This window comes from Takifugu flavidus, chromosome 15, assembly GCF_003711565.1.
Source record: "Takifugu flavidus isolate HTHZ2018 chromosome 15, ASM371156v2, whole genome shotgun sequence".
Lineage (NCBI taxonomy): Eukaryota > Metazoa > Chordata > Actinopteri > Tetraodontiformes > Tetraodontidae > Takifugu > Takifugu flavidus.
This window is the reverse complement of record NC_079534.1, coordinates 4,693,615-4,720,826: the sequence shown is the minus strand read 5'-3', so window position 1 is coordinate 4,720,826 and position 27,212 is coordinate 4,693,615. Positions and strand designations below refer to the sequence as shown.

The 27,212-nt window shown below is 44.2% G+C and overlaps 1 protein-coding gene and 2 long non-coding RNA genes across 5 annotated transcripts; all 3 read left to right on the top strand.

Annotated features, from left to right (window-relative positions):
- The first annotated feature begins 4,114 nt into the window (after positions 1-4,114).
- On the top strand, positions 4,115-8,401 carry LOC130539490 (uncharacterized). The gene is made up of 5 exons (XR_008954148.1): positions 4,115-4,524; positions 5,001-5,207; positions 5,659-6,445; positions 6,757-6,936; positions 7,470-8,401. It is a non-coding gene; the product is annotated as an uncharacterized LOC130539490 (long non-coding RNA).
- A 1,641-nt stretch (positions 8,402-10,042) lies between these two features.
- LOC130539485 (putative ferric-chelate reductase 1) lies at positions 10,043-15,550 on the top strand. Its single transcript, XM_057057857.1, has 6 exons — positions 10,043-10,079; positions 12,370-12,472; positions 12,773-12,851; positions 13,819-14,025; positions 14,480-14,605; positions 15,131-15,550. Exons 3-6 carry the CDS (start codon positions 12,792-12,794, stop codon positions 15,281-15,283), a joined length of 546 nt encoding a protein of 181 aa, XP_056913837.1. The 5' UTR covers positions 10,043-10,079; positions 12,370-12,472; positions 12,773-12,791; the 3' UTR covers positions 15,284-15,550.
- Positions 15,551-15,587: 37 nt separating this feature from the next.
- Positions 15,588-27,080, top strand: LOC130539486 (uncharacterized). 3 transcript variants are annotated; one of them, XR_008954144.1, is made up of 7 exons: positions 15,588-15,751; positions 16,285-18,203; positions 22,248-22,350; positions 22,661-22,729; positions 23,697-24,483; positions 25,009-25,608; positions 26,142-27,080. It is a non-coding gene; the product is annotated as an uncharacterized LOC130539486 (long non-coding RNA). The 3 variants fall into 3 exon arrangements; XR_008954142.1 differs by having other exon boundaries at positions 22,651-22,729; XR_008954143.1 differs by having other exon boundaries at positions 22,248-22,362; positions 22,651-22,729.
- The last annotated feature ends 132 nt before the right edge of the window (positions 27,081-27,212 follow it).

Genomic DNA, 27,212 nt, shown 5'->3' with positions numbered 1-27,212 from the left:
TTCGAGCACCCCACCTACGGTGAAGACGCCGCGAGTCGTCTGCTCGCTCTCCAGCAGGGGTCACGGTCAGTTGCGGAGTACACCCTTGAGTTCCGCATCCTGGCTGCAGAGAGCCGCTGGGGCGAGACCGCGCTCCGTAGCGCCTATCGACGGGGCCTGAGTGAGGCAATCAAGGACCTGATTGTGAGGGACCGCCCCTCGTCACTCAACGAGCTGATCACCCTCTCGCTCCAGATGGATGAACGACTACGGGAGCGCCGCCAGGAGCGCGCCCAACGTGCGGGCGGTTCTACCCGCCAACTCTCCCACCGCACTTCCTCTGCCCCTGACTTCTCCCCTACCAGCACTGCCGCCCCGCCTCCTCACATCCCCTTGCAATCCCCAGCTCACTCCTCCCCCAGAGCCGGAGAGGAACCCATGCAGATCGGCCGGTCCCGTCTCTCACGGCAGGAGCGGGAGCAAAGACTCCGAGACCAGTTGTGCCTGTACTGCGGAAACAACGGCCACTTCATCCAAGCCTGCCCCGTCCAACCAAAAGGGCCTGCTCACCAGTAGGGGGAGTACTGGTGAGCCGAGCTGTGATTCCCCAACCCACCGAGCAACACAACCGCCTCTTCCCCGCAACCCTCTCCTGGGATAAGGAGTCTATTCCGGTGAGTGTTCTCATTGACTCTGGGGCTGATGAGTCCCTGATGGACTTTTCTCTCGCGCGTCAAGCTGGCATTCCGCTGGTTCCTCTCGATCACTCCCTGTCCCCCCAGGCGATCGATGGCCGCTCTCTGGGTAACATCACGCATCGCACCATCCCACTCACCCTAACACTCTCGGGTAATCACATAGAGAGTACACGTTTCCTGGTTTTGCACGCCCCCACCGCTCCACTCGTGTTAGGAAGACCGTGGTTGGAAAGGCACGACCCCCACATCTCATGGGCTTCGGGTCGGATCCTGGGGTGGAGCGTGGCCTGTCACGCCAACTGCCTTCGCTCCACCCCCTCTCCATCCAGTAATCCCAGGCCCGCGCTCACTCCCCCGGATTTCACTGGTGTTCCCCCTATCTACCATGATTTAGCCCCAGTGTTCAGTAAGGACAATGCTCTGTCCCTTCCCCCTCACCGGCCCTATGATTGCCCCATCGACCTCCTCCCCGGGGCTCCCTACCCCACGGGTCGACTTTACAATCTCTCCGTCCCAGAGAAGGAGGTGATGCGCAATTACATCACAGAATCCCTTGCCTCTGGTATCATAAGACCATCTTCATCCCCCTTAGCAGCAGGTTTCTTCTTTGTAGCCAAGAAGGATGGCGGCCTGAGGCCCTGCATCGACTTCCACAAACTTAACAACATCACCGTTAAGAATAAGTACCCTCTTCCCCTTATGAGTTCCACGTTCGAGCCTCTCACTCATGCCCGGGTGTTCACCAAGTTAGACCTCCGCAACGCTTACCACTTGGTGTGGATCAGGAAAGGGGACGAATGGAAGACCGCCTTCAACACTCACCTCGGGCACTTCGAATACCTGGTCATGCCCTTCGGCCTCTCCAACGCCCCCGCCGTCTTCCAGGAGTTGGTCAACGATGTGCTCCGAGACATGATCAACGTCTTTGTGGTAGTCTACTTGGACGACATCTTGATCTTCTCCCGCACCATGGAGGAGCACCACCAGCATGTTCGCCTGGTCCTCCAACGGCTTTTGGAGAACCGACTCTTCATCAAAGCCGAGAAGTGCGTCTTCCACTCCGCCTCAGTGGGGTACCTCGGCTACATCGTGGAGGAGGGGCAGGTGCGCGCAAATCCGGCCAAGATCCAGGCTGTGGTGGAGTGGCCACGCCCCACCGACCGCACTCAGCTTCGCCGGTTCCTTGGGTTCGCCGGGTTCATCCGGCGGTTCATCAAAGGGTTCAGCCAAGTGGCTGCCCCTCTCTCCGCTCTCACCTCCACCTCGCGCCCTTTCACCTGGACACCGGAGGCTGAGACCGCCTTCTCGGCCCTCAAGGACAGGTTCACGACGGCTCCGGTGCTCGCCCATCCAGACCCCGCTCGGCAGTTCATCGTCGAGGTCGATGCTTCGGATGCGGGCATCGGGGCAGTCCTCTCCCAGCGGTCCGAGGCAGACCAGAAGATTCACCCATGTGCCTACTTTTCCCGCCGTTTTGATCCGGCTGAACGAAATTACGATGTGGGCAACAGGGAACTTCTGGCGGTCTATGGAGCCTTGGTGGAGTGGAGACACCGGCTGGAGGGAGCAAGACACCCGTTCCTTGTGTGGTCGGACCATAAGAACTTGACCTATGTGAGAACGGCCAAGAGACTCAATCCCAGACAGGGCCACTGGGCTCTCTTCTTCAGTCGGTTTGACTTCACCCTCACTTTCCGTCCAGGTTCCAAGAATATCCGGGCTGATGCCCTCTCCCGCCAGTTTCCGGAGGAATTCCCCGGCGCCCCCAGGGACCCTGACACCATCGTTCCCCCGGCCCGGGTCATAGGGGTCATCTCCTGGCCGATCGAGACGGCCGTCGAGCAAGCCCAGAGAGACGAGCCAGATCCTGGGAACGGGCCTCAGGACCGAATGTTCGTGCCTTCCTCCGTCCGGCCGCAGGTGCTAGAGTGGGGCCACTCCAGTTGTTTCGCCTGCCATCCTGGCGTGCGTCGGACGGCGGAGTTTGTGCAGCGGCGCTTCTGGTGGCCCAACCTCCAAGAGGATGTTCGGGAGTTTGTGGGCGCCTGCACGGTCTGTGCCCGCAGCAAGGCCTCCCATCGCTCGCCAGCAGGCCTTCTGCACCCCCTTCCCGTCCCCAGTCGACCCTGGTCTCACATAGCCCTGGATTTTGTGACGGGCCTCCCCGTCTCGCAGGGGAACGACACCATCCTGACCATTGTGGACCGCTTCTCCAAGGGGGTCCACTTTGTCGCTCTCCCCAAACTCCCTTCTGCTGCAGAAACTGCTGAACTCCTGGTCTCCCACGTCGTACGTCTCCACGGGATCCCCCTTGACGTGGTCTCTGACCGTGGCCCCCAATTCACTTCTAGGGTGTGGCAGGCCTTCTGCAAGGGGATTGGGGCCACGGTCAGCCTGTCCTCTGGGTACCACCCCCAGTCCAACGGACAAGCCGAACGGGCCAACCAGGCTTTGGAGGCGGCCCTGCGCTGCGTGACCACCAGCAATCCTGCCTCTTGGTCCAAGTTCCTGCCGTGGGTGGAATACTCCCTCAACGCCATGGAGAGCTCTGCTACTGGTATGTCCCCCTTTCAATGTTTCCTGGGCTACCAACCCCCTCTGTTCCCCCAGCAGGAGCTGGAGATCGCAGTGCCGTCTACCAGGGCCCATCTCCGCCGATGTCGGCGCATCTGGAAGACTGCCCGCAAAGCCATCTTGCGGGCCACTGAGCAGTCCCGGCGTTCGGCCAACCGGCGAAGGAGGCCGGCCCCTGCTTACCGACCTGGCCAGAAGGTCTGGCTGTTGGCCCGGGACCTCCCCCTCCAGACCTCGCAGACTTCCTCCAGAAAACTGAACCCCCGCTACATCGGTCCCTACACCATCTGCAGCATCATCAACCCCTCTGCAGTCCGTTTGGATCTCCCTGCCGCCCTCAAGGTTCACCCGGTCTTCCACGTCTCGCTCATTAAACCCTTCTCCACCAGCCCCCTGTCCCCTCCTGCTCCGACTCCACCTCCCCCACAGGTCCTGTCGGACGGAGAGCCGGTGTGGAGCGTTAACAAGCTGCTGGCGGTCCGCCGACGGGGAAGGGGCTTCCAGTACCTGGTGGATTGGGTGGGTTACGGCCCCGAAGACCGGAGCTGGGTGCCCCCATCCTATCTCGCTGACCCCTCCCTCCTCGAAGACTTCTACCGAGACCACCCAGATGCTCCTGGGCGGTCGTCCGGTGCCTCCTGTAAGGGGGGGGGGGGGGTACTGTTGTGACTCCTACTCTGGCCCCACCTCCTCCTGGGCAATCAGCTCAACCACCACCACCTGGGCCCTCTCCTTCAGCTGCACCCAATCCGCCCAAACGACTCTGCACCCATAAAAGGCCCCTATGCAGTCAGGCCAGTGCTTGATCTTACTGATGTTTTTGGCAACACTTCCCGTCGACCCAGCATCTCTCCAGGCTCCCCGCGACCCCCAGCGCCTCCCTGCGTCTTCCTGCGACTCCCAGCGTTCTCCAGCGTCTCCCCCGGCTCCTCTGCAACCTTCCTAGCCCCTCTTCCTCTGACCTCTTCCTCTTCCCCTTCCTCGGACGGATTTCCCCTGGCCTCTGGACACTTGGACTCCCCCACGGACTCTCGCCCCTGGATCTCGGACTTGGTTCGTCTGCCGCATCACGCACCTATAGTTTGTCTCGGCCTCTCTCATCATTTAGTTTCTTCCCTCCTGTTTTTTTGCTTCATTAAACCTTCTGAGTTTACTTTTAATTCCCGTGTCTGTCTGCCTTCTTTGGGGTTCCGCCACACTTGACCGCCAGTCCTCTCGAGCTTAACAATATGTCTGTGAAGATTCTCAATCATCCAGGGCATAGATACCCAAGGTAAGTTTTCTGTGTCAATTGGACTGTTTTTCTTCTCAAAGATGTTTCTCCTTCGATCCAGAAGGCTTCTTCAGTTCTGAACTTCCTGGGGACAGAGCTTGAAAATATAGCCCTTGTAGACCATTAGCATGCTAATGAACTTGGTGGTCACCAGAGAGTCATTGGCAGGGTCGTTGGTAGGGTCGTTCACCTAGTCTCAGTTGGTGTGTCTCCCCTTTGTCTGCTGGTGGTGAGGTCTCCTGGAATGGTGTGAACGTTGAATTAGCCATACCATTGTATGGGCTGCAGGATTCCAAATGTGTGAAAAAAGCTGCGTCTTATAGTCCTACAATGACGGTAATGTCATGAAACATCACCAAAAATGGTTTTGATATGTTTGTGATTAAAAATCAGACATGACAACCCAGGAATAATTGACAATACAATATATTTTCTCAACATTTTTGTGATTTGGTGTATAATTGTGTTTTTCTCAGTTGAAGATCACCAGAGATGGTTGTGGAACTACCAAGCTGTGTTTGGCATCACCAGATAATTGTGATCCTGCTGGAAACGACAGCTGTTTGTTTGTATCTTTTGAATTTGTTCCTCCAGTCCCTCCAACTGTGAGTAAAGTGATCTTTAGACTCAAGGGAGATAGCCGTTCCTTCATAACAGTGGGACTGACCCAAAATCCTTCACAGGTAAGTCAAATATCAAATGTTTTATTTAGGTGGAAATGAAAATAGTTGTATTTCAATATTTTGAGATTTCAGGAGTGAATCAGAGTTTAGAGTGTGCTATACAGTTTACCACAGCACTGAGTAGGTGGGCCCTAATGATTCAAGTTGTAGGGTCGGAGTTTATTCAGAAATTCTATAATTGCTGGACGTCGCTTCTTGTGATGACGTTTCCAACAGGTATCTGGTTGGTGGTCTGGATGACTTAAGGGGCTTTTAGCTTTGTCTTTAACAACAAAACTAAGATTATGGTCAAATAACAAAGAAGCCAGATCAAACTTTCCATCTCTTTTCTACCACTGACTGAATCATATTTATTGATATATTTAATGAAGTCAGTGATACTAATGTTGATGTTCACTATGGTTATATTACTTTTAAATCATGTCTTTGTCTCCGTGCATTACTTCCTAAGGGTGAGACCGAATTCTTTGCATGTATGGCCACTACATTGATCGTGGATGGCGTCAGATACGTGAAAGAATTTCTATATGTGATAACAAAAAACACCGACAACTCAGCTAAACCTGATGGTTCTAAGGTAAAATGTCTTTATACATGTGGAATAGTTAAGATTCATTTACTGTAATTCATGATTGTTTTTTTTTATATTGTTGAAGCAAAATGACTAAAGACAGAAGGAGATAATACAATTAACACTTTGAGCTACGATTTGCTACAGATAAACCTTCGCAAGGTTGATTCTGCTTTAATAAAGATTTATAACAATGATCAGTCAGCTAATATCGCTCAAGGCTGTTTCTTTAATTATTTCCATGAAAAAAGACCAGGTACGGGAGACTTTGAGTTGAAGTTTAAAGGATAATGATGCTTGAGCTCATAATAATGAGCTCATCATCTGCTTCTGAAAAAGAATTAGTATCAATGATCAGCACCCTAAACTGTTGGAAATAAATGTGAAAACAGAATCTGGCCAAAAATATGTTCTTTTTAAGGGCCAACAAAACCAATTTTCAACATCTTTTCTATGATGTGTATCTATAACATGTTGATTTCTCATTTCTGTAGTTTCCTTCTATTTTATATCTTAATGTTTCATTAACAGACCTTTACAGCCACTCAGCACGAAGCTGATCGAAATATCTTGAAATGTCAGTTCTCATGGTCAGGTCTAAACAGCTCCTCAACCAGGGGGAACAATGACCTTGATTTCGTCGTAATGCTGGGAAAAGGAGCAAACTGTGCGTATACAGAATAACCATGTTGGTTCACACTAATATTGTTCATCAGGGCCTTTTGACAGGAACTGTGATGATTGATGTGATTCAAGTCTTTATTCATTGTCACATGGAATGAATTTGTCTTTGAGCAACAGCTAACTGCATTGCCTGAAAACACAATTGAGTCAAACCACCACAATGAATTCTAAAGAAAATGTGACTTTTGTTTAAACATTTTGAAAAGTGATTAATATTAATATCTGTGGAGCAATTACCGGTAGCAAGTGTTCAGGTATTTATGCATCTTGTTCCCTAATCTCTCGCACTAACAGCAAGTTTTAGTTCCCTCGGCATTGATCTCACCACGGGTCTCCTGGATCTCTCAAACCCACGAGCCAATATCCCCACTACAACTGCTCCAACCAGCATGGTTTCCACCAACACCAGCATGGTTTCCACCAACACCAGCATGGTTCCTACAGCAGCAGCCAGGGGGCCTAATCAAATTCATGGTAAGAACTTCACCTTCACCTATTTGTGCTTTAATCTCAATTAGATGCTCTAATCCAGGAGGAGAAATTTGCCTCCATGACATCTAAGTCCAGTAACCATCTATTCAGCTGCAGGGTAACAATACATGTGCTGCTGTTGGAATAAAAACTGGCTGAAAGACTGGGAGGGTTCAAGGGTCAGTACTTATCTTGGCGGCTCAGTGTTGGGCACAGTCACCAGACAGGGAGAAGGTTCTGTGCTCTGCTGTGTGACGTGCACTTTGTCCGTTCATTACAGTTTTCGAGTACTAAACTAAAGTTTGAAGTGGAGACGTGAGCAGTAACAGACTCCTAGAGTCACGACCACGATCGTCATCCATTAATGCAGACATAAAGCCCAGAGACCATATTTACAGTAAAAGTCTGAACAAAATCAGATGTTTGTAAGGTGACCAAGATGTGTTTAAACTATTGTCGATTGACCTGATTTTACAGGGGTCAAAACTGACCTTTGACCTTTCTGATCAAAGTCCTTTCTCTCTGGTCTCTGGCAGCCCTGTTGACCCTCAGTGCCCTGATGTTGTCTGTCATGCTGAGAGGCTGAAACATCCAGGAGAACATTTTCACCCACGTGAATCTGATGAAGACTTATGAAGACTCATGTGTTGGATTTATTTCTGTGTATCAGAGGGTAGAAAAGATTTGATTCTGAACTTTCTTCTTCTTTATTGTCTTTTTGCTTTTGAGCCAGTGATTGGGCCACCAGCTCCTTTTCACACTTTGTAACGAAGTCAAACAGTTAAACTGAAACTGCGAAAGCCTTGTAAAACCAACATGAGTCTTGAAGTCGTGGGAGCATTCACACTACATGTCTGTCCATCAGTAGGCGTGGCTGACTGCTTTAATTGGTCTCCAAACAAGGTTTTGTATTGAAAACTCACACAGAGTGATGCAAGAATCAAGTTTTTCACTGTAAACACGGCTGTGGACCAGAAAAGAGCCCTCTAGCTTGGTTGTGCATTACTATGTCCTCAAAAAAGAAAGAAAGACGATGACCTCTTTGTTGTTGCTCTGGTCACGTCCCCCTTTTGCACCAGCCCCTGCGTCTGCTCGCATCGGCTGTTGCACGTTTTGAATTGTTGCAACCCAACGACCCATCAACCACCCGAGATATCCAGTTTTTGTGTGACTCACAATCGACTCTTGTGTTTGAGGTGTTCACACTTAACCATCCCGCTGTTGCTGAGCGACTGTCTCACCCCAATTTGGGGGAAGAGAACAAAATCCAGTCAACTCTGAGTGGGCTAAAATCATGTAGTGTGAACAGGGCTGAAGGTGCCAGCCGAAACAGTCTGGAAGAATAAAATGTGGTAATGGTCTTTTTCTGATACAAATTTAGAATAACAGGTTTTTCTTGAGGGAGTTGGTATAAACATTTTTCTTGATACCTCGTCGAAATAAAGTTGAAACTATTGTTAACCTGCAAGTCTGATCCCTTTTTTTAACATCATTTTCCCTTTAATTACATCACAAATGAAACGTCAAATATTGACAACTCTCAAAGAGTTTATGCCTGGGAGGCTAACAGGGCGGTTGACCTCCTGTCAAGAGCTGTGTAATGAAGGAGACGTGTTGGATGATAGCAGGCACAGAAAGCAGCAAAGACTGGGTCCATCCTGCACGGGTTCCTCAGTTCAGGAGTCACCCAGGCAGTGCTGCAGTAGAGCTCAGCTGCTGATGAGGCCCTCATGATGTCTGTCAAGTCATTGTTGCCACAGCCCCATTTCCCCAGTTCCCTCCTGTCCCTCTGCCCCAGTAATTTCCCACTCTCCCTGCCTCTGCTCCACTCTACCTGCCGCCACTCCCACCCCGTCAGCTCAACTCCACTCACCTGCAGCACAGCTGCAGCTTATTCCCAACCAGCCCTGCTATCAGCCTCCCCTGCACTCTGTCTTTGCCAGATTGTTCTTCTGCTTTGATGCGAGACTTTCCAGCGTGGTTTCCCTGCCGGATTCCCCGTTATCGACCCTGCCTGTCTCCGTTCTGCCTGCCTCGCCTGTTCCCCGGACAACCTACCTGCTTTCTGCCCCTGACTACGACTTCTGCCTCAGCGTTTCTGGTTCCTGTAGGGGTGGGCAAGTGAAGCCTCATGAAGCACTGAGGCTTTCCGAACAATTGTGTCGAAAAAGATTCAAAGCTTCGAGACTTCAGTGACGGTGACATCTGGTGGACAGCTGAAGCCATAGCAACGTCCAAAGAGCATGACTGAAGCACTGGCACCGTTTCAATCCCACGACACTAATAAAAGTTAATTGTGTGCTCGTCCAGGGGTTTTGTTCATTCATACCAAATAATGATTATAGCGTCTTTACAATAAAATATGCAGATGCTCTCCCCCTTACTCTAAAACACATTCAAGATTAACCCAAAGAATAAATGCAAATTATATTGAGGGTTCAGTGTTGGTTAAGGGTTCATTGAACACTTTGAGATTTATTTAAAAACTACTAAAAGTCCCTAACAGGATTAGAGATCCTTCCTACTTTGCAAATGATCATGGTGTTTGAATTCAGAAACATTATTTTTGTGTGTGTGAAGTGTTTTGAAGGAAAACCTTTAAAGATAATGGTTTGTCATTTGTCCTATGTTTGATTTGGAATGATTTTTCACAGAAGCAGAAAAGTTATTTGTCCTCACAAACTCTAGAACGTCGATTATTGGTGGTACTCGCCATGAAACTTGCCAAAATACTCTAACTCTCACTCTCCAAATCTCTATCTCCTCACAACCCAACAATTTCGGAGCATATTAATGCATCTTATATAGCTGATATGCCATCAAACCACTCAAATCTGTCTCAGAATGCATTGAAACGCCATGAGCCAATGACACACACTGAAAGGCTGAGCCAATGAAAGGCTTTGAAACATTTTGAAGCAATGAAGCGCGAAGCGAAACAGCGATGACGGAACGTCATCGGTCGCGTGACACTGGTGTTTCGAATCACTCCGCTTCGGGAAGAGTGACACAAGCTCCGAAGCCTCGGTCTCATTTGCCATCACTAGGTTCCTGTCTGCTCAGCTGGTTTTGACTTCTCCGCCTGGCCCCGACTTCGCTGCTGCTCGTCCCCAGTCTGCTCCGCTCCATCGTCAGCCTCCTCTCCTGTAAGACCCTTTCTGTCACTCCTGCCCAATGTCAGCGGAACTGCACGGTTCCGAGGATTTACGTCCTTCCCCCTTGGTTCCGCATTCTGGCTCTGCTCGACCCACTCCCCGAGCCTGCAACCCATAGACTTTGTGCGGGCCCTGAGCCTGAAGAACGGACTATTTCCTGTGTTTCCTTGTCTGCCTGAGTTCCTGTTTGCCCGTGTGCTAATAAAAGTCATTACCACGGCCCAGTTTTCCAAAGTGCTGCTTTTGGGTCCTAATCGCACCCGTCACAATCAGGGTCAAGTAGGTACATTTTGTGTACCTACTTGCTCAGCAGTCGGCACCCGAGTAGGTACTATTATGACAATGTCAGTTCATGTTTATGCACCTATTGGAGTCACGAAAGCAACGGGTTTCAAGAGCCAAAAACCGCTGTGTGTTTCCTATTTTTACAAGATAAATAGTAAAGGCTACCAGCAAGGTGATACTCTGATCCAACAACAAGGTACAGATGTTTTTGAGCTTTGTGGCAGAGGAGAGTAGATGGGCCAACAGGGTGTGGACCAAAATCAGGTTTTACCTGGAAGTCTTGATACAGTCCTCTGAACTGTGTTCTGTTCTCTGATGTCAGCTAACATAGGTGAAACCACCTCTCATTCCTGTGGTTTGTGTAGAACTGCCAACCCTGTTCTGCTGTCAGTGCTTTGATGAACCAAAGTTGTTTTTTTTTAATTAATGAGGAATGTGAACATAACTAATGGAGCAGTGCACTTTTTACTTTTCTTTAGTGCATCTTGAATGTTTCAGTAGAACATCAGAGTCAATCATGAATGCAGGACAAATTAATTGAATGACAAATAAAAACCGAACCTGTGCTCTTTGAGTATGAGTAATTATTGATCTCATAAGATATTCAGCACATACATAAAAACATGTATAAAATGGAATTTCTCGAGTACTTAAAAGTCTACTACCATACATTTCCTGTTTTTTTATTAGTATTACAACAAAAAAGTGAGATGAAGTCTAATGTATGAAAATAAAATATGCAAGATCATCTTGAATTACCTTGAAAAACTTTCTTTAAAATGTTTTTGTTCTGTTTTTCAAGAAAATAGACATAATAAAATGTCTGTGTGGATTCTCAATCATCCAGGTCATAGTTAATAAAGAGAAATTAAAAGACTAACAAGAACACACAATAGCAACTGTGATAGCATGCCTTCAAAACTCTCATTAACATTCCCTCAGATGGCTGTCTGACTTATGACATCAGTTCCAACACACCAGGAATGTTCATTACGTTGAAGGTCATAAATGCCACATCTGAATGCACACTTAAAAAATATGTCAAAACCATTCAAGAACATATTTAATGCCGCTTATTACTTTAATTATTGCTACATACTTGTGTAATCTCGTGCAATTTGATTCCATTTCTTTTTCTGATTCATATTGTATCAGATGCTATGGCAAAGCTTTTTAACTTATGGAGATAATTTGACCAATAATGGTTCTGTTCCTTTGTTGCACTAAAGTCTTCTTGCAGAGCCAAATGTGATTTATGTATTGTTGGATCGCAATACCTTTGTGTGTAGCTGCTAATCCGCGTGTTCTTTGAATGAAGACTTAAAGAAGAAAAATACCAATTTCAAAATGTATTTTAATAGAACCAATTCGAGATACAAATATTACAGAGCTCCGGGCCAGTTCATAACCCTAGCAACAACAGAGTCAATTGCCAGGGCACGAAGTCTGACAACCTAACTATCCCTTGACCCAGTCTTTTATAGTAACACACATACAAATTCACAATGTTCATACAATCCAATCCAGATCCCCTGCTGGGATGACCTCGTCCTCTTCCTCCAGTCCCATTTGGTGTTGGTAGAGTCCTTCTTTTCCATTATTTTCCCAGGTGGCCAGATCAAAGATCCCATTCTTCATGCAAATAAGATCGTCAACCCCAGCCTGATGCCCTGTTTACAATGATTGTTTAACACCCCTGCCTGACTGGTCCTGAGATTACAGTAGAACAAACAACAATCCTGTAAATGGAATGTCTCTGTTCTTTATTACATTTGCTAATGAGTCTACCTTGCCTAACTTCTAAGAGAAGACAGGAACATATGGTGAAACCCATAACAACAATAAAGACAATTCTCAACAGTATGAAGATTCCATGTAGTTTAATCTTTAAGCTTTGATCATTCTTTTCATCCCCTAACAACTACTTCCTGATTTAGACACCTTCCAGGTAGGCGGGCAGGTACCTCTGAAATTTTCTTTCTGTCTTGATGCACAGACCCACCCATTCCTGATTTTAAGCATCGCTGTAAGACTCATCTGCCCTCAGAGAAGCAAAAACTTCTACAGGAAGAACGAGTGTCAGAGCTGAAAGATCAACTGTAAGAGCCCAAGTAAGACTATTCCATGAATGCTTGTTCAGATTCAGAACCAGTCAGAATAATGTTCAGTCCAGGTAATGTTAACTGTCAATGGATCCTGTGAACTCTCACATCAGCTATTTTAAAAGTTAATTCTTAGGTCTGCAAATGAATCATCCCGTCTGAATGTGTTATTTTTAATAATCAACCATTTTTTTTGACAAAAGTCTATTGAGTTGATTTTCTTTAGGGTTCAGTGCTTCTATTGAATGAGATAATATTTGTTGGAGTATAATCAGATGATTGATCATTTCATTTCAGTTATTTTCAGTCTGTAAGAATGGAACGAGGACGTGTCCTGCTGTTTGCAGCACTGATGATCTACACAACCTGTTCGACGGTTGGTTTATTCATTTATAAATGTAGTTTTCAGACTGAGACTTTTTATTTCTCAGTATGTTGGTAATATTCTACTAGACTGTTGTTGACCATTCTCAACTTTCCTAAATGTGTTCTAGCATTGCACCGATTATCAATATTGAATTATTACCATACTTTTCAATGTCCTCTGAAAGTTTTAGTCGTCTTTTTACATTGACTTAGTTTTTCCGCTGCCGCCTCCAACGTTGCACCATTGATGCCAAGATTACGGGCAGTAGCTCTAGTACCTCCGTTGACGGTCAGATCGATTGTCTTTCATTTAAAAGCTCCATCATATGCAAAATGAGTATTGTCTTGCATAATCTTTTCCCGCATGTCTGTCTCACTTTTGCGTTTACTGCTAGAGAGTGGCCCCCACTGGCTGTTAGCCAGTAAAATATATAAATTAGCCATATGTCTGTGAAGATTCTCAATCATCCAGGGCATAGATACCCAAGGTAAGTTTTCTGTGTCAGTTGGACTGTTTTTCTTCTCAAAGATGTTTCTCCTTCGATCCAGAAGGCTTCTTCAGTTCTGACCTTGCTGGGGACAGAGCTTGAAAATATAGCCCTTGTAGACCATTAGCATGCTAATGAACTTGGTGGTCACCAGAGAGTCATTGGCAGGGTCGTTGGTAGGGTCGTTCACCTAGTCTCAGTTGGTGTGTCTCCCCTTTGTCTGCTGGCTCACATGGTGGTGAGGTCTCCTGGAATGGTGTGAACGTTAAATTAGCCATACCATTGTATGGGCTGCAGGATTCCAAATGTGTGAAAAAAGCTGCGTCTTATAGTCCTACAATGACGGTAATATGTCATGAAACATCACCAAAAATGGTTTTGATATGTTTGTGATTAAAAATCAGACATGACAACCCAGGAATAATTGACAATACAATATATTTTCTCTCAACATTTTTGTGATTTGGTGTATAATTGTGTTTTTCTCAGTTGAAGATCACCAGAGATGGTTGTGGAACTACCGAGCTGTGTTTGTCATCACCAAATAATTGTGATCCTGCTGGAAGCAGCAGCTGTATGTTTGTATCTTTTGAATTTGTTCCTCCAGCCCCTCCAAATGTGAGTGAAGTGATCTTTAGACTCAGGGGAGATAGCAGTTTCTTCATAACGGTGGGACTGACCCAAAATTTTTCACAGGTAAGTCAAATATCATCAAATGTTTTATTTAGGTGGAAATGAAAATAGTTGTATTTCAATATTTTGAGATTTCAGGAGTGAATCAGAGTTTAGAGTGTGCTATACAGTTTACCACAGCACTGAGTAGGTGGGCCCTAATGATTCAAGTTGTAGGGTCGGAGTTTATTCAGAAATTCTATAATTGCTGGACGTCGCTTCTTGTGATGACGTTTCCAACAGGTATCTGGTTGGTGGTCTGGATGACTTAAGGGGCTTTTAGCTTTGTCTTTAACAACAAAACTAAGATTATGGTCAAATAACAAAGAAGCCAGATCAAACTTTCCATCTCTTTTCCACCACTGACTGAATCATATTTATTGATGTATTTAATGAAGTCAGTGATACTAATGTTGATGTTCACTATGGTTCTATTACTTTTTAATCATGTCTTTGTCTCCGTGCATTACTTCCTAAGGGTGAGACCGAATTCTTTGCATGTATAGGCACTGCATTGGACGTGGGTGGCGTCATCTCCACGAGAGGATTTCTATATATGATTAGAAACAACACCGACAACTCAACTAAACCTGATATTTCTAAGGTAAAATGTCTTTATACATGTGGAATAATTAAGATTCATTTACTGTAATTCATGATTGTTTTTTTTTATATTGTTGAAGCAAAATGACTAAAGACAGAAGGAGATAATACAATTAACACTTTGAGCTACGATTTGCTACAGATAAACCTTCGCAAGGTTGATTCTGCTTTAATAAAGATTTATAACAATGATCAGTCAGCTAATATCGCTCAAGGCTGTTTCTTTAATTATTTCCATGAAAAAAGACCAGGTACGGGAGACTTTGAGTTGAAGTTTAAAGGATAATGATGCTTGAACTCATAATAATGAGCTCATCATCTGCTTCTGAAAAAGAATTAGTATCATGATCATCAGCACCCTAAACTGTTGGAAATAAATGTGAAAACAGAATCTGGCCAAAATATGTTCTTTTTAAGGCCAACAAAACCAATTTTCAACATCTTTTCTATGATGTGTATCTATAACATGTTGATTTCTCATTTCTGTAGTTTCCTTCTATTTTATATCTTAATGTTTCATTAACAGACCTTTGAATCCACTCAGCACGAAGTTGTTGGAAATATCGTGAAATGTCAGTTCTCACTGTCAGGTCTAAACAGCTCCTCAACCAGGGGGAACAATGACCTTGATTTCGTCATAATCCTGGGAAAAGGAGCAAGCGGTGCGTATACAGAATAACCATGTTGGTTCACACTAATATTGTTCATCAGGGCCTTTTGACAGGAACTGTGATGATTGATGTGATTCAAGTCTTTATTCATTGTTACATGGAATGAATTTGTCTTTGAGCAACAGCTAACTGCATTGCCTGAAAACACAATTGAGTCAAACCACCACAATGAATTCTAAAGAAAATGTGACTTTTGTTTAAACATTTTGAAAAGTGATTAATATTAATATCTGTGGAGCAATTAGCAAGTGTTCAGGTATTTATGCATCTTGTTCCCTAATCTCTCGCACTAGTCCCACAGATTGATTCCCTCGGCATTGATCTCACCACGGGTCTCCTGGATCTCTCAAACCCACGAGCCAATATCCCCACTACAACTGCTCCAACCAGCATGGTTTCCACCAACACCAGCATGGTTTCCACCAACACCAGCATGGTTCCTACAGCAGCAGCCAGGGGGCCTAATCAAATTCATGGTAAGAACTTCACCTTCACCTATTTGTGCTTTAATCTCAATTAGATGCTCTAATCCAGGAGGAGAAATTTGCCTCCATGACATCTAAGTCCAGTAACCATCTATTCAGCTGCAGGGTAACAATACATGTGCTGCTGTTGGAATAAAAACTGGCTGAAAGACTGGGAGGGTTCAAGGGTCAGTACTTATCTTGGCGGCTCAGTGTTGGGCACAGTCACCAGACAGGGAGAAGGTTCTGTGCTCTGCTGTGTGACGTGCACTTTGTCCGTTCATTACAATTTTCGAGTACTAAACTAAAGTTTGAAGTGGAGACGTGAGCAGTAACAGACTCCTAGAGTCACGACCACGATCGTCATCCATTAATGCAGACATAAAGCCCAGAGACCATATTTACAGTAAAAGTCTGAACAAAATCAGATGTTTGTAAGGTGACCAAGATGTGTTTAAACTATTGTTGATTGACCTGATTTTACAGGGGTCAAAACTGACCTTTGACCTTTCTGATCAAAGTCCTTTCTCTCTGGTCTCTGGCAGCCCTGTTGACCCTCAGTGCCCTGATGTTGTCTGTCATGCTGAGAGGCTGAAACATCCAGGAGAACATTTTCACCCACGTGAATCTGATGAAGACTTATGAAGACTCATGTGTTGGATTTATTTCTGTGTATCAGAGGGTAGAAAAGATTTGATTCTGAACTTTCTTCTTCTTTATTGTCTTTTTGCTTTTGAGCCAGTGATTGGGCCACCAGCTCCTTTTCACACTTTGTAACGAAGTCAAACAGTTAAACTGAAACTGCGAAAGCCTTGTAAAACCAACATGAGTCTTGAAGTCGTGGGAGCGTTCACACTACATGTCTGTCCATCAGTAGGCGTGGCTGACTGCTTTAATTGGTCTCCAAACAAGGTTTTGTATTGAAAACTCACACAGAGTGATGCAAGAATCAAGTTTTTCACTGTAAACACGGCTGTGGACCAGAAAAGAGCCCTCTAGCTTGGTTGTGCATTACTATGTCCTCAAAAAAGAAAAAGAAAGAAAGACGATGACCTCTTTGTTGTTGCTCTGGTCACGTCCCCCTTTTGCACCAGCCCCTGCGTCTGCTCGCATTGGCTGTTGCACTTTTTGAATTGTTGCAACCCAACGACCCATCAAACACCCGAGATATCCAGTTTCTGTGTGTGACTCACAATCGACTCTTGTGTTTGAGGTGTTCACACTTAACCATCCCGCTGCTGCTGAGCGACTGTCTCACCCCAATTTGGGGGAAGAGAACAAAATCCAGTCAACTCTGAGTGGGCTAAAATCATGTAGTGTGAACAGGGCTGAAGGTGCCAGCCGAAACAGTCTGGAAGAATAAAATGCGGTAATGGTCTTTTTCTGATACAAATTTAGAATAACAGGTTTTTCTTGAGGGAGTTGGTATAAACATTTTTCTTGATACCTCGTCGAAATAAAGTTGAAACTATTGTTAACCTGCAAGTCTGATCACTTTTTTAAACATCATTTTCCCTTTAATTACATCACAAATGAAACGTCAAATATTGACAACTCTCAAAGAGTTTATGCCTGGGAGGCTAACAGGGCGGTTGACCTCCTGTCAAGAGCTGTGTAATGAAGGAGACGTGTTGGATGATAGCAGGCACAGAAAGCAGCAAAGACTGGGTCCATCCTGCACGGGTTCCTCAGTTCAGTAGTCACCCAGGCAGTGCTGCAGTAGAGCTCAGCTGCTGATGAGGCCCTCATGATGTCTGTCAAGTCATTGTTGCCACAGCCCCATTTCCCCAGTTCCCTCCTGTCCCAGTAATTTTCCACTCTCCCTGCCTCTGCTCCACTCTACCTGCCAGCCACTCCCACCCCGTCAGCTCAACTCCACTCACCTGCAGCACAGCTGCAGCTTATTCCCAACCAGCCCTGCTATCAGCCTCCCCTGCACTCTGTCTTTGCCAGATTGTTCTTCTGCTTTGATGCGAGACTTTCCAGCGCTTTTTCCCTGCCGGATTCCCCGATACCGACCCTGCCTGTCTTCGTTCTGCCTGCCTCGCCTGTTCCCTGGACAACCTACCTGCTTTCTGCCCCTGACTACGACTTCTGCCTCAGCGTTTCTGGTTCCTGTCTGCTCAGCTGGTTTTGACTTCTCCGCCTGGCCCCGACTTCGTCAGCCTCCTCTCCTGTAAGACCCTTTCTGTCACTCCTGCCCAATGTCAGCGGAACTGCACGGTTCCGAGGATTTACGTCCTTCCCCCTTGGTTCCGCATTCTGGCTCTGCTCGACCCACTCCCCGAGCCTGCAACCCATAGACTTTGTGCGGGCCCTGAGCCTGAAGAACGGACTATTTCCTGTGTTTCCTTGTCTACCTGAGTTCCTGTTTGCCCGTGTGCTAATAAAAGTCATTACCACGGCCCAGTTTTCCAAAGTGCTGCTTTTGGGTCCTAATCGCACCCGTCACAATCAGGGTCAAGTAGGTACATTTTGTGTACCTACTTGCTCAGCAGTCGGTACCCGAGTAGGTACTATTATGACAATGTCGGTTCATGTTTATGCACCTATTGGAGTCACGAAAGCAACGGGTTTCAAGAGCCAAAAACCGCTGTGTGTTTCCTATTTTTACAAGATAAATAGTAAAGGCTACCAGCAAGGTGATACTCTGATCCAACAACAAGGTACAGATGTTTTTGAGCTTTGTGGCAGAGGAGAGTAGATGGGCCAACAGGGTGTGGACCAAAATCAGGTTTTACCTGGAAGTCTTGATACAGTCCTCTGAACTGTGTTCTGTTCTCTGATGTCAGCTAACATAGGTGAAACCACCTCTCATTCCTGTGGTTTGTGTAGAACTGCCAACCCTGTTCTGCTGTCAGTGCTTTGATGAACCAAAGTTGTTTTTTTTAATTAATGAGGAATGTGAACATAACTAATGGAGCAGTGCACTTTTTACTTTTCTTTAGTGCATCTTGAATGTTTCAGTAGAACATCAGAGTCAATCATGAATGCAGGACAAATCAATTTAATGACAAATTACAAATAAAAATCGAACCTGTGCTCTTTGAGTATGAGTAATTATTGATCTCATAAGATATTCAGCACATACATAAAAACATGTATAAAATGGAATTTCTCGTACTTAAAAGTCTACTACCATACATTTCCTGTTTTTTTTAATTAGTATTACAACAAAAAGGTGAGATGAAGTCTAATGTATGAAAATAAAATATGCAAGATAATCTTCTGTCCCTGCCCTTCTTTCCCTTCTCTGACAAATAATTGGAACTATGCACTTCAACGCAGGTATTTGCCATCAGCTTTTCTTTGTCGATCACTGCTGTGATTGCCTCGTGCGTCAAAACAGGATTGCTCCGCTCTCTTCTGTCTCCAGCCCTCTTTAACCATCCTCAGACCTCCCCTATGTTTGTTACCTTTCCAACTGAGTCACAGTATTGTCTCCAGTACTTTCTTTTTGCGTGTCTTGTCCTTCTCAGTACTGCCTGGGTCCTCTTGAGCCGAATCAATTGTTGTAAAGTGTGTGTTCTTATAACTTGTGTCTGGTTTCTGTTTCCCACTACACTTCTCATCCCACCACCTCATCACCTGATTCCTCCCATTATTTTCAGTGTTTGGAGCAGCTTTTGTTGAAGTTGTGAAGATGGCTTGCTTTATTTTATAATCAAGCATCTCTCCACTTAAGTCCTCCGATTTAACTGTCAATCACGTTCATTCATAAATGTTTGCTTTTTCAATGATCCATTTGGCTCCAAAGCTGTCCTGAGAGGCAACACCAGTGTCAAGTCCAGCACAGACTCTTTTCAAGTACAGCGGGACCTCTACTTACGAACGTCTCTACATGCAAATCTTTCAGGTTACAAAGTGTCTCAACGGGAAAATATTTCCTCTTGTTACGAAGGAAATTTCAGGTTACAAAGTCAGAAATACGCGACCGCTGCTACTTGCAGCTCGCGGAGTTTAGCGAACACAAACTTGCTTGTAGCTGCTCTGCCATTGGCTATCGCCTAGCATCTTCCTGTCATCCCACTGGCTAGGAGGGACGTCAATATGTACAGGTTTGTGTTGTTGGATCGCGATACCTTTCAAGTGTAGCTGCCAATCCGCGTGTTCTTTGAATGAAGACTTCGAGAAGTAAAGTATCAATTTCAAAATGTATTTAACAATAGAACCAATTCCAGACACAAATATTACAGAGCTCCGGGCCAGTTCATAACCCTAGCAACAACAGAGTTAATTGTCAGGGCACGAAGTCTGACAACCTAACTATCCCTTGGCCCAGTCCTTTATAGTCACACACATGCAAATTCACAATGTCCATGCAATCCAATCCAGTTCCTCTGCTGGGATGACCTCGTCCTCTTCTTCCAGCCTCCTTTGGTGTTGATACAGTCCTTCTTTTCCATTGCTTTCCCAGGTGGCCAGATCCCATTCTTCATGCAAATGTGATCATCATCAACCCCCCTGATATCCTGTTTACAATGAGTGTTTGACACCCCCTGCCTGACTGGCTCCTGCCTGACTGGCTCCTAAGATAACAGTAGAACAAACAACAATCCTGCAAATGTCTCTGTTCTTTATTTCATTTGCTAATGAGTCTACCTTGCCTAACTTCTAAGAGAAGACAGAAACATATGGTGAAACACATAACAAGATAAAGACAATTCTCAACAGTGTGTATCCCAGCGTCGTCTTCGTTTAACTTTTATTTATTGTGGGTGTTCGAATGTTTGTCCATTAGATAGCGTTGTTACCACAAGTGTTAACGTTCATTGCTCGTAATGACGGCTAATGTGAGATTAGCCTGTAATAAAGTTCATTTTGTTCCTGGAGAAGCCTTGCACTGAATTCCTACATTTATTGTGCGGTAATCTAATTGTAACATGTATTTATTACATGTTTTGATGCATTTTTATGATTTATAAAAAAATATGTCCAAATTTTTGGGGGCTTGGAACGGATTTGGCCATTTACATGGAAAACGCGTCTCTACTTACGTAGTTTTCAGGTTACGAAACAACTTCTGGAACGAATTAATTTCGTAAATAGAGGTCCCACTGTATCCACATCAGCATTGTGCACCTGCCATCCCTTCAACAGACTAGATTGGTCTCATCCATATGTTCTTCAATTTTACAAGGATTATAATAATTCGTGATCACCAGTTCTCTCCTTTTACCACCACATACCTTCCTTCCCTCATAAAGGCGATGAACCCACCACCTGCCACCTGGGATCTCTTACACCTTAAAAACAGTTATATTAACACTATATATGGCGCCATGTCATGCAGGTCCTCACTCAACCAAACTCAAGCGTTTTGTGGCTGATCAAGACTTTAAGACCACATCCTTTAAAAAAGAGAATCCAAGCAAAAATCTGGATCATGTCATTTCTGTCAGATAGTCACATTGCTGTGACTGCAAAAGCATTAAAAGTTGTCTTTTTGGATGTGGTCAGATTGTGCATAAGCAAGGCCTCGTGCAGTAAACCAGTTGTTTCCAATTTCTTAAAGGCTCCTGAGGCTTATTAAACAAAAAGTTGGCCAATAGACACAAAGAAATTCCATACCACTGAGCCTGAGGATCTGACTGGCTGTCAGTAACCAACAGACAGCATCTGCCAGGGAAGGCCTTCAAAGGGAGACAGTGATGGACGTGCAGAAAACAGAGGGAACGTTGTAGTATAGAAGTATAAGCAGTTGTTGAGCCAGGTTGAACTTCCTGAGTAGCCGGAGGAAAGGATCACTTCAGATGGAGACTGTTCCACAAGGGGTATCGGGGTCAAGTAGGTACATTAAATTACCCTGAAAAACTTTCTTTAAAATGTTTTTGTTCTGTTTTTCAAGAAAATAGACATAAAATGTCTGTGTGGATTCTCAATCATCCAGGTCATAGTTAACCAAGAGAAATATAATAGAGGAAAATTAAAAGACTAACAAGAACACACAATAGCAACTGTGATAGCATGCCTTCAAAACTCTCATTAATATTCCCTCAGACGGCTGTCTGACTTATGACATCAGATACACTGACAGCTGTCAAACGGCTTCAATTAAGTTTAAAATTTAGGGTCCTATTGTTCCAACACACCAGGAATGTTCATTACGTTGAAGGTCATAAATGCCACATCTGAATGCACACTTAAAAAATATGGACAAAACCATTCAAGAACATATTTAATGCCGCTTATTACTTTAATTATTGCTACATACTTGTGTAATCTCCTGCAATTTGATTCCATTTCTTTTTCTGATTCATATTGTATCAGATGCTATGGCAAAGCTTTTTAACTTATGGAGATAATTTGACCAATAATGGTTCTGTTCCTTTGTTGCACTAAAGTCTTCTTGCAGAGCCAAATGTGATTTATGTATGAAGATTCCATGTAGTTTAATCTTTAAGCTTTGATCATTCTTTTCATCCCCTAACAACTACTTCCTGATTTAGACACCTTCCAGGTAGGTGGGCAGGTACCTCTGAAATTTTCTTTCTGTCTTGATGCACAGACCCACCCATTCCTGATTTTAAGCATCGCTGTAAGACTCATCTGCCCTCAGAGAAGCAAAAACTTCTACAGGAAGAACGAGTGTCAGAGCTGAAAGATCAACTGTAAGAGCCCAAGTAAGACTATTCCATGAATGCTTGTTCAGATTCAGAACCAGTCAGAATAATGTTCAGTCCAGGTAATGTTAACTGTCAATGGATCCTGTGAACTCTCACATCAACTATTTTAAAAGTTAATTCTTAGGTCTGCAAATGAATCATCCCGTCTGAATGTGTTATTTTTAATAATCAACCATTTTTTTTGACAAAAGTCTATTGAGTTGATTTTCTTTAGGGTTCAATGCTTCTATTGAATGAGATAATATTTGTTGGAGTATAATCAGATGATTGATCATTTCATTTCAGTTATTTTCAGTCTGTAAGAATGGAACGAGGACGTGTCCTGCTGTTTGCAGCACTGATGATCTACACAACCTGTTCGACGGTTGGTTTATTCATTTATAAATGTTGTTTTCAGACTGAGACTTTTTATTACTCAGTATGTTGGTAATATTCTACTAGACTGTTGCTGACCATTCTCAACTTTCCTAAATGTGTTCTAGCATTGCACCGATTATCGATATTGAATTATTACCATACTTTTCAATGTCCTCTGAAAGTTTTAGTCGTCTTTTTACATTGACTTAGTTTTTCCGCTGCCGCCTCCAACGTTGCACCATTGATGCCAAGATTACGGGCAGTAGCTCTAGTACCTCCGTTGACGGTCAGATCGATTGTCTTTCATTTAAAAGCTCCATCATATGCAAAATGAGTATTGTCTTGCATAATCTTTTCCCGCATGTCTGTCTCACTTTTGCGTTTACTGCTAGAGAGTGGCCCCCCCTGGCTGTTAGCCAGTAAAATATATAAATTAGCCATATGTCTGTGAAGATTCTCAATCATCCAGGGCATAGATACCCAAGGTAAGTTTTCTGTGTCAGTTGGACTGTTTTTCTTCTCAAAGATGTTTCTCCTTCGATCCAGAAGGCTTCTTCAGTTCTGAACTTCCTGGGGACAGAGCTTGAAAATATAGCCCTTGTAGACCATTAGCATGCTAATGAACTTGGTGGTCACCAGAGAGTCATTGGCAGGGTCGTTGGTAGGGTCGTTCACCTAGTCTCAGTTGGTGTTTCTCCCCTTTGTCTGCTGGCTCACATGGTGGTGAGGTCTCCTGGAATGGTGTGAACGTTAAATTAGCCATACCATTGTATGGGCTGCAGGATTCCAAATGTGTGAAAAAAGCTGCGTCTTATAGTCCGACAATGACGGTAATATGTCATGAAACATCACCAAAAATGGTTTTGATATGTTTGTGATTAAAAATCAGACATGACAACCCAGGAATAATTGACAATACAATATATTTTCTCTCAACATTTTTGTGATTTGGTGTATAATTGTGTTTTTCTCAGTTGAACATCACCAGAGATGGTTGTGGAACTACCGAGCTGTGTTTGGCATCACCAGATAATTGTGATCCTGCTGGAAACGACAGCTGTATGTTTGTATCTTTTGAATTTGTTCCTCCAGCCCCTCCAAATGTGAGTAAAGTGATCTTTAGACTCAGGGGAGATAGCCGTTTCTTCACAACAGTGGGACTGACCCAAAATCCTTCACAGGTAAGTCAAATATCATCAAATGTTTTATTTAGGTGGAAATGAAAATAGTTGTATTTCAATATTTTGAGTTTTCAGGAGTGAATCAGAGTTTAGAGTGTGCTATACAGTTTACCACAGCACTGAGTAGGTGGGCCTTAATGATTCAAGTTGTAGGGTCGGAGTTTATTCAGAAATTCTATAATTGCTGGACGTCGCTTCTTGTGATGACGTTTCCAACAGGTATCTGGTTGGTGGTCTGGATGACTTAAGGGGCTTTTAGCTTCGTCTTTAACAACAAAACTGAGATTATGGTCAAATAACAAAGAAGCCAGATCAAACTTTCCATCTCTTTTCTACCACTGACTGAATCATATTTATTGATGTATTTAATGAAGTCAGTGATACTAATGTTTATGTTCACTATGGTTATATTACTTTTTAATCATGTCTTTGTCTCCGTGCATTAATTCCTAAGGGTGACACCGAATTCGTAACATGTTTAGCCAATTCATTGATGGTGGGTGGCGTCAACTACGTGAGAGAAGTTCTGTATGTGAAAAGAAACAACACCGACAACTCAACTAAACTTGATGTTTCTAAGGTAAAATGTCTTTATACATGTGGAATAATTAAGATTCATTTACTGTAATTCATGATTGTTTTTTTTTATATTGTTGAAGCAAAATGACTAAAGACAGAAGGAGATAATACAATTCACACTTTGAGCTACGATTTGCTACAGATAAACCTTCGCAAGGTTGATTCTGCTTTAATAAAGATTTATAACAATGATCAGTCAGCTAATATCGCTCAAGGCTGTTTCTTTAATTATTTCCATGAAAAAAGACCAGGTACGGGAGACTTTGAGTTGAAGTTTAAAGGATAATGATGCTTGAGCTCATAATAATGAGCTCATCATCTGCTTCTGAAAAAGAATTAGTATCAATGATCAGCACCCTAAACTGTTGGAAATAAATGTGAAAACAGAATCTGGCCAAAAATATGTTCTTTTTAAAGGCCAACAAAACCAATTTTCAACATCTTTTCTATGATGTGTATCTATAACATGTTGATTTCTCATTTCTGTAGTTTCCTTCTATTTTATATCTTAATGTTTCATTAACAGACCTTTACAGCCACTCAGCGCGAAGTTGTTGGAAATATCTTGAAATGTCAGTTCTCATGGTCAGGTCTAAACAGCTCCTCAACCAGGGGGAACAATGACCTTGATTTCGTCGTAATCCTGGGAAAAGGAGAAGGCTGTGCGTATACAGAATAACCATGTTGGTTCACACTAATATTGTTCATCAGGGCCTTTTGACAGGAACTGTGATGATTGATGTGATTCAAGTCTTTATTCATTGTCACATGGAATGAATTTGTCTTTGAGCAACAGCTAACTGCATTGCCTGAAAACACAATTGAGTCAAACCACCACAATGAATTCTAAAGAAAATGTGACTTTTGTTTAAACATTTTGAAAAGTGATTAATATTAATATCTGTGGAGCAATTAGCAAGTGTTCAGGTATTTATGCATCTTGTTCCCTAATCTCTCGCACTAGTCCCAATGATTGATTCCCTCACAATTGATCTCACCACGGGTCTCCTGGATCTCTCAAACCCACGAGCCAATATCCCCACTACAACTGCTCCAACCAGCATGGTTTCCACCAACACCAGCATGGTTCCTACAGCAGCAGCCAGGGGGCCTAATCAAATTCATGGTAAGAACTTCACCTTCACCTATTTGTGCTTTAATCTCAATTAGATGCTCTAATCCAGGAGGAGAAATTTGCCTCCATGACATCTAAGTCCAGTAACCATCTATTCAGCTGCAGGGTAACAATACATGTGCTGCTGTTGGAATAAAAACTGGCTGAAAGACTGGGAGGGTTCAAGGGTCAGTACTTATCTTGGCGGCTCAGTGTTGGGCACAGTCACCAGACAGGGAGAAGGTTCTGTGCTCTGCTGTGTGACGTGCACTTTGTCCGTTCATTACAGTTTTCGAGTACTAAACTAAAGTTTGAAGTGGAGATGTGAGCAGTAACAGACTCCTAGAGTCACGACCACGATCGTCATCCATTAATGCAGACATAAAGCCCAGAGACCATATTTACAGTAAAAGTCTGAACAAAATCAGATGTTTGTAAGGTGACCAAGATGTGTTTAAACTATTGTTGATTGACCTGATTTTACAGGGGTCAAAACTGACCTTTGACCTTTCTGATCAAAGTCCTTTCTCTCTGGTCTCTGGCAGCCCTGTTGACCCTCAGTGCCCTGATGTTGTCTGTCATGCTGAGAGGCTGAAACATCCAGGAGAACATTTTCACCCACGTGAATCTGATGAAGACTTATGAAGACTCATGTGTTGGATTTATTTCTGTGTATCAGAGGGTAGAAAAGATTTGATTCTGAACTTTCTTCTTCTTTATTGTCTTTTTGCTTTTGAGCCCGTGATTGGGCCACCAGCTCCTTTTCACACTTTGTAACGAAGTCAAACAGTTAAACTGAAACTGCGAAAGCCTTGTAAAACCAACATGAGCCTTGAAGTCGTGGGAGCGTTCACACTACATGTCTGTCCATCAGTAGGCGTGGCTGACTGCTTTAATTGGTCTCCAAACAAGGTTTTGTATTGAAAACTCACGCAGAGTGATGCAAGAATCAAGTTTTTCACTGTAAACACGGCTGTGGACCAGAAAAGAGCCCTCTAGCTTGGTTGTGCATTACTATGTCCTCAAAAAAGAAAAAGAAAGAAAGACGATGACCTCTTTGTTGTTGCTCTGGTCACGTCCCCCTTTTGCACCAGCCCCTGCGTCTGCTCGCATCGGCTGTTGCACGTTTTGAATTGTTGCAACCCAACGACCCATCAACCACCCGAGATATCCAGTTTTGAGTGTGACTCACAATCGACTCTTGTGTTTGAGGTGTTCACACTTAACCATCCCGCTGTTGCTGAGCGACTGTCTCACCCCAATTTGGGGGAAGAGAACAAAATCCAGTCAACTCTGAGTGGGCTAAAATCATGTAGTGTGAACAGGGCTGAAGGTGCCAGCCGAAACAGTCTGGAAGAATAAAATGTGGTAATGGTCTTTTTCTGATACAAATTTAGAATAACAGGTTTTTCTTGAGGGAGTTGGTTTAAACATTTTTCTTGATACCTCGTCGAAATAAAGTTGAAACTATTGTTAACCTGCAAGTCTGATCACTTTTTTTTTTTTTTTACATCATTTTCCCTTTAATTACATCACAAATAAAACGTCAAATATTGACAACTCTCAAAACCTTGGTGGACAGACCGAAGAGACTGCTGAGGTGGTCTGACAGGCTG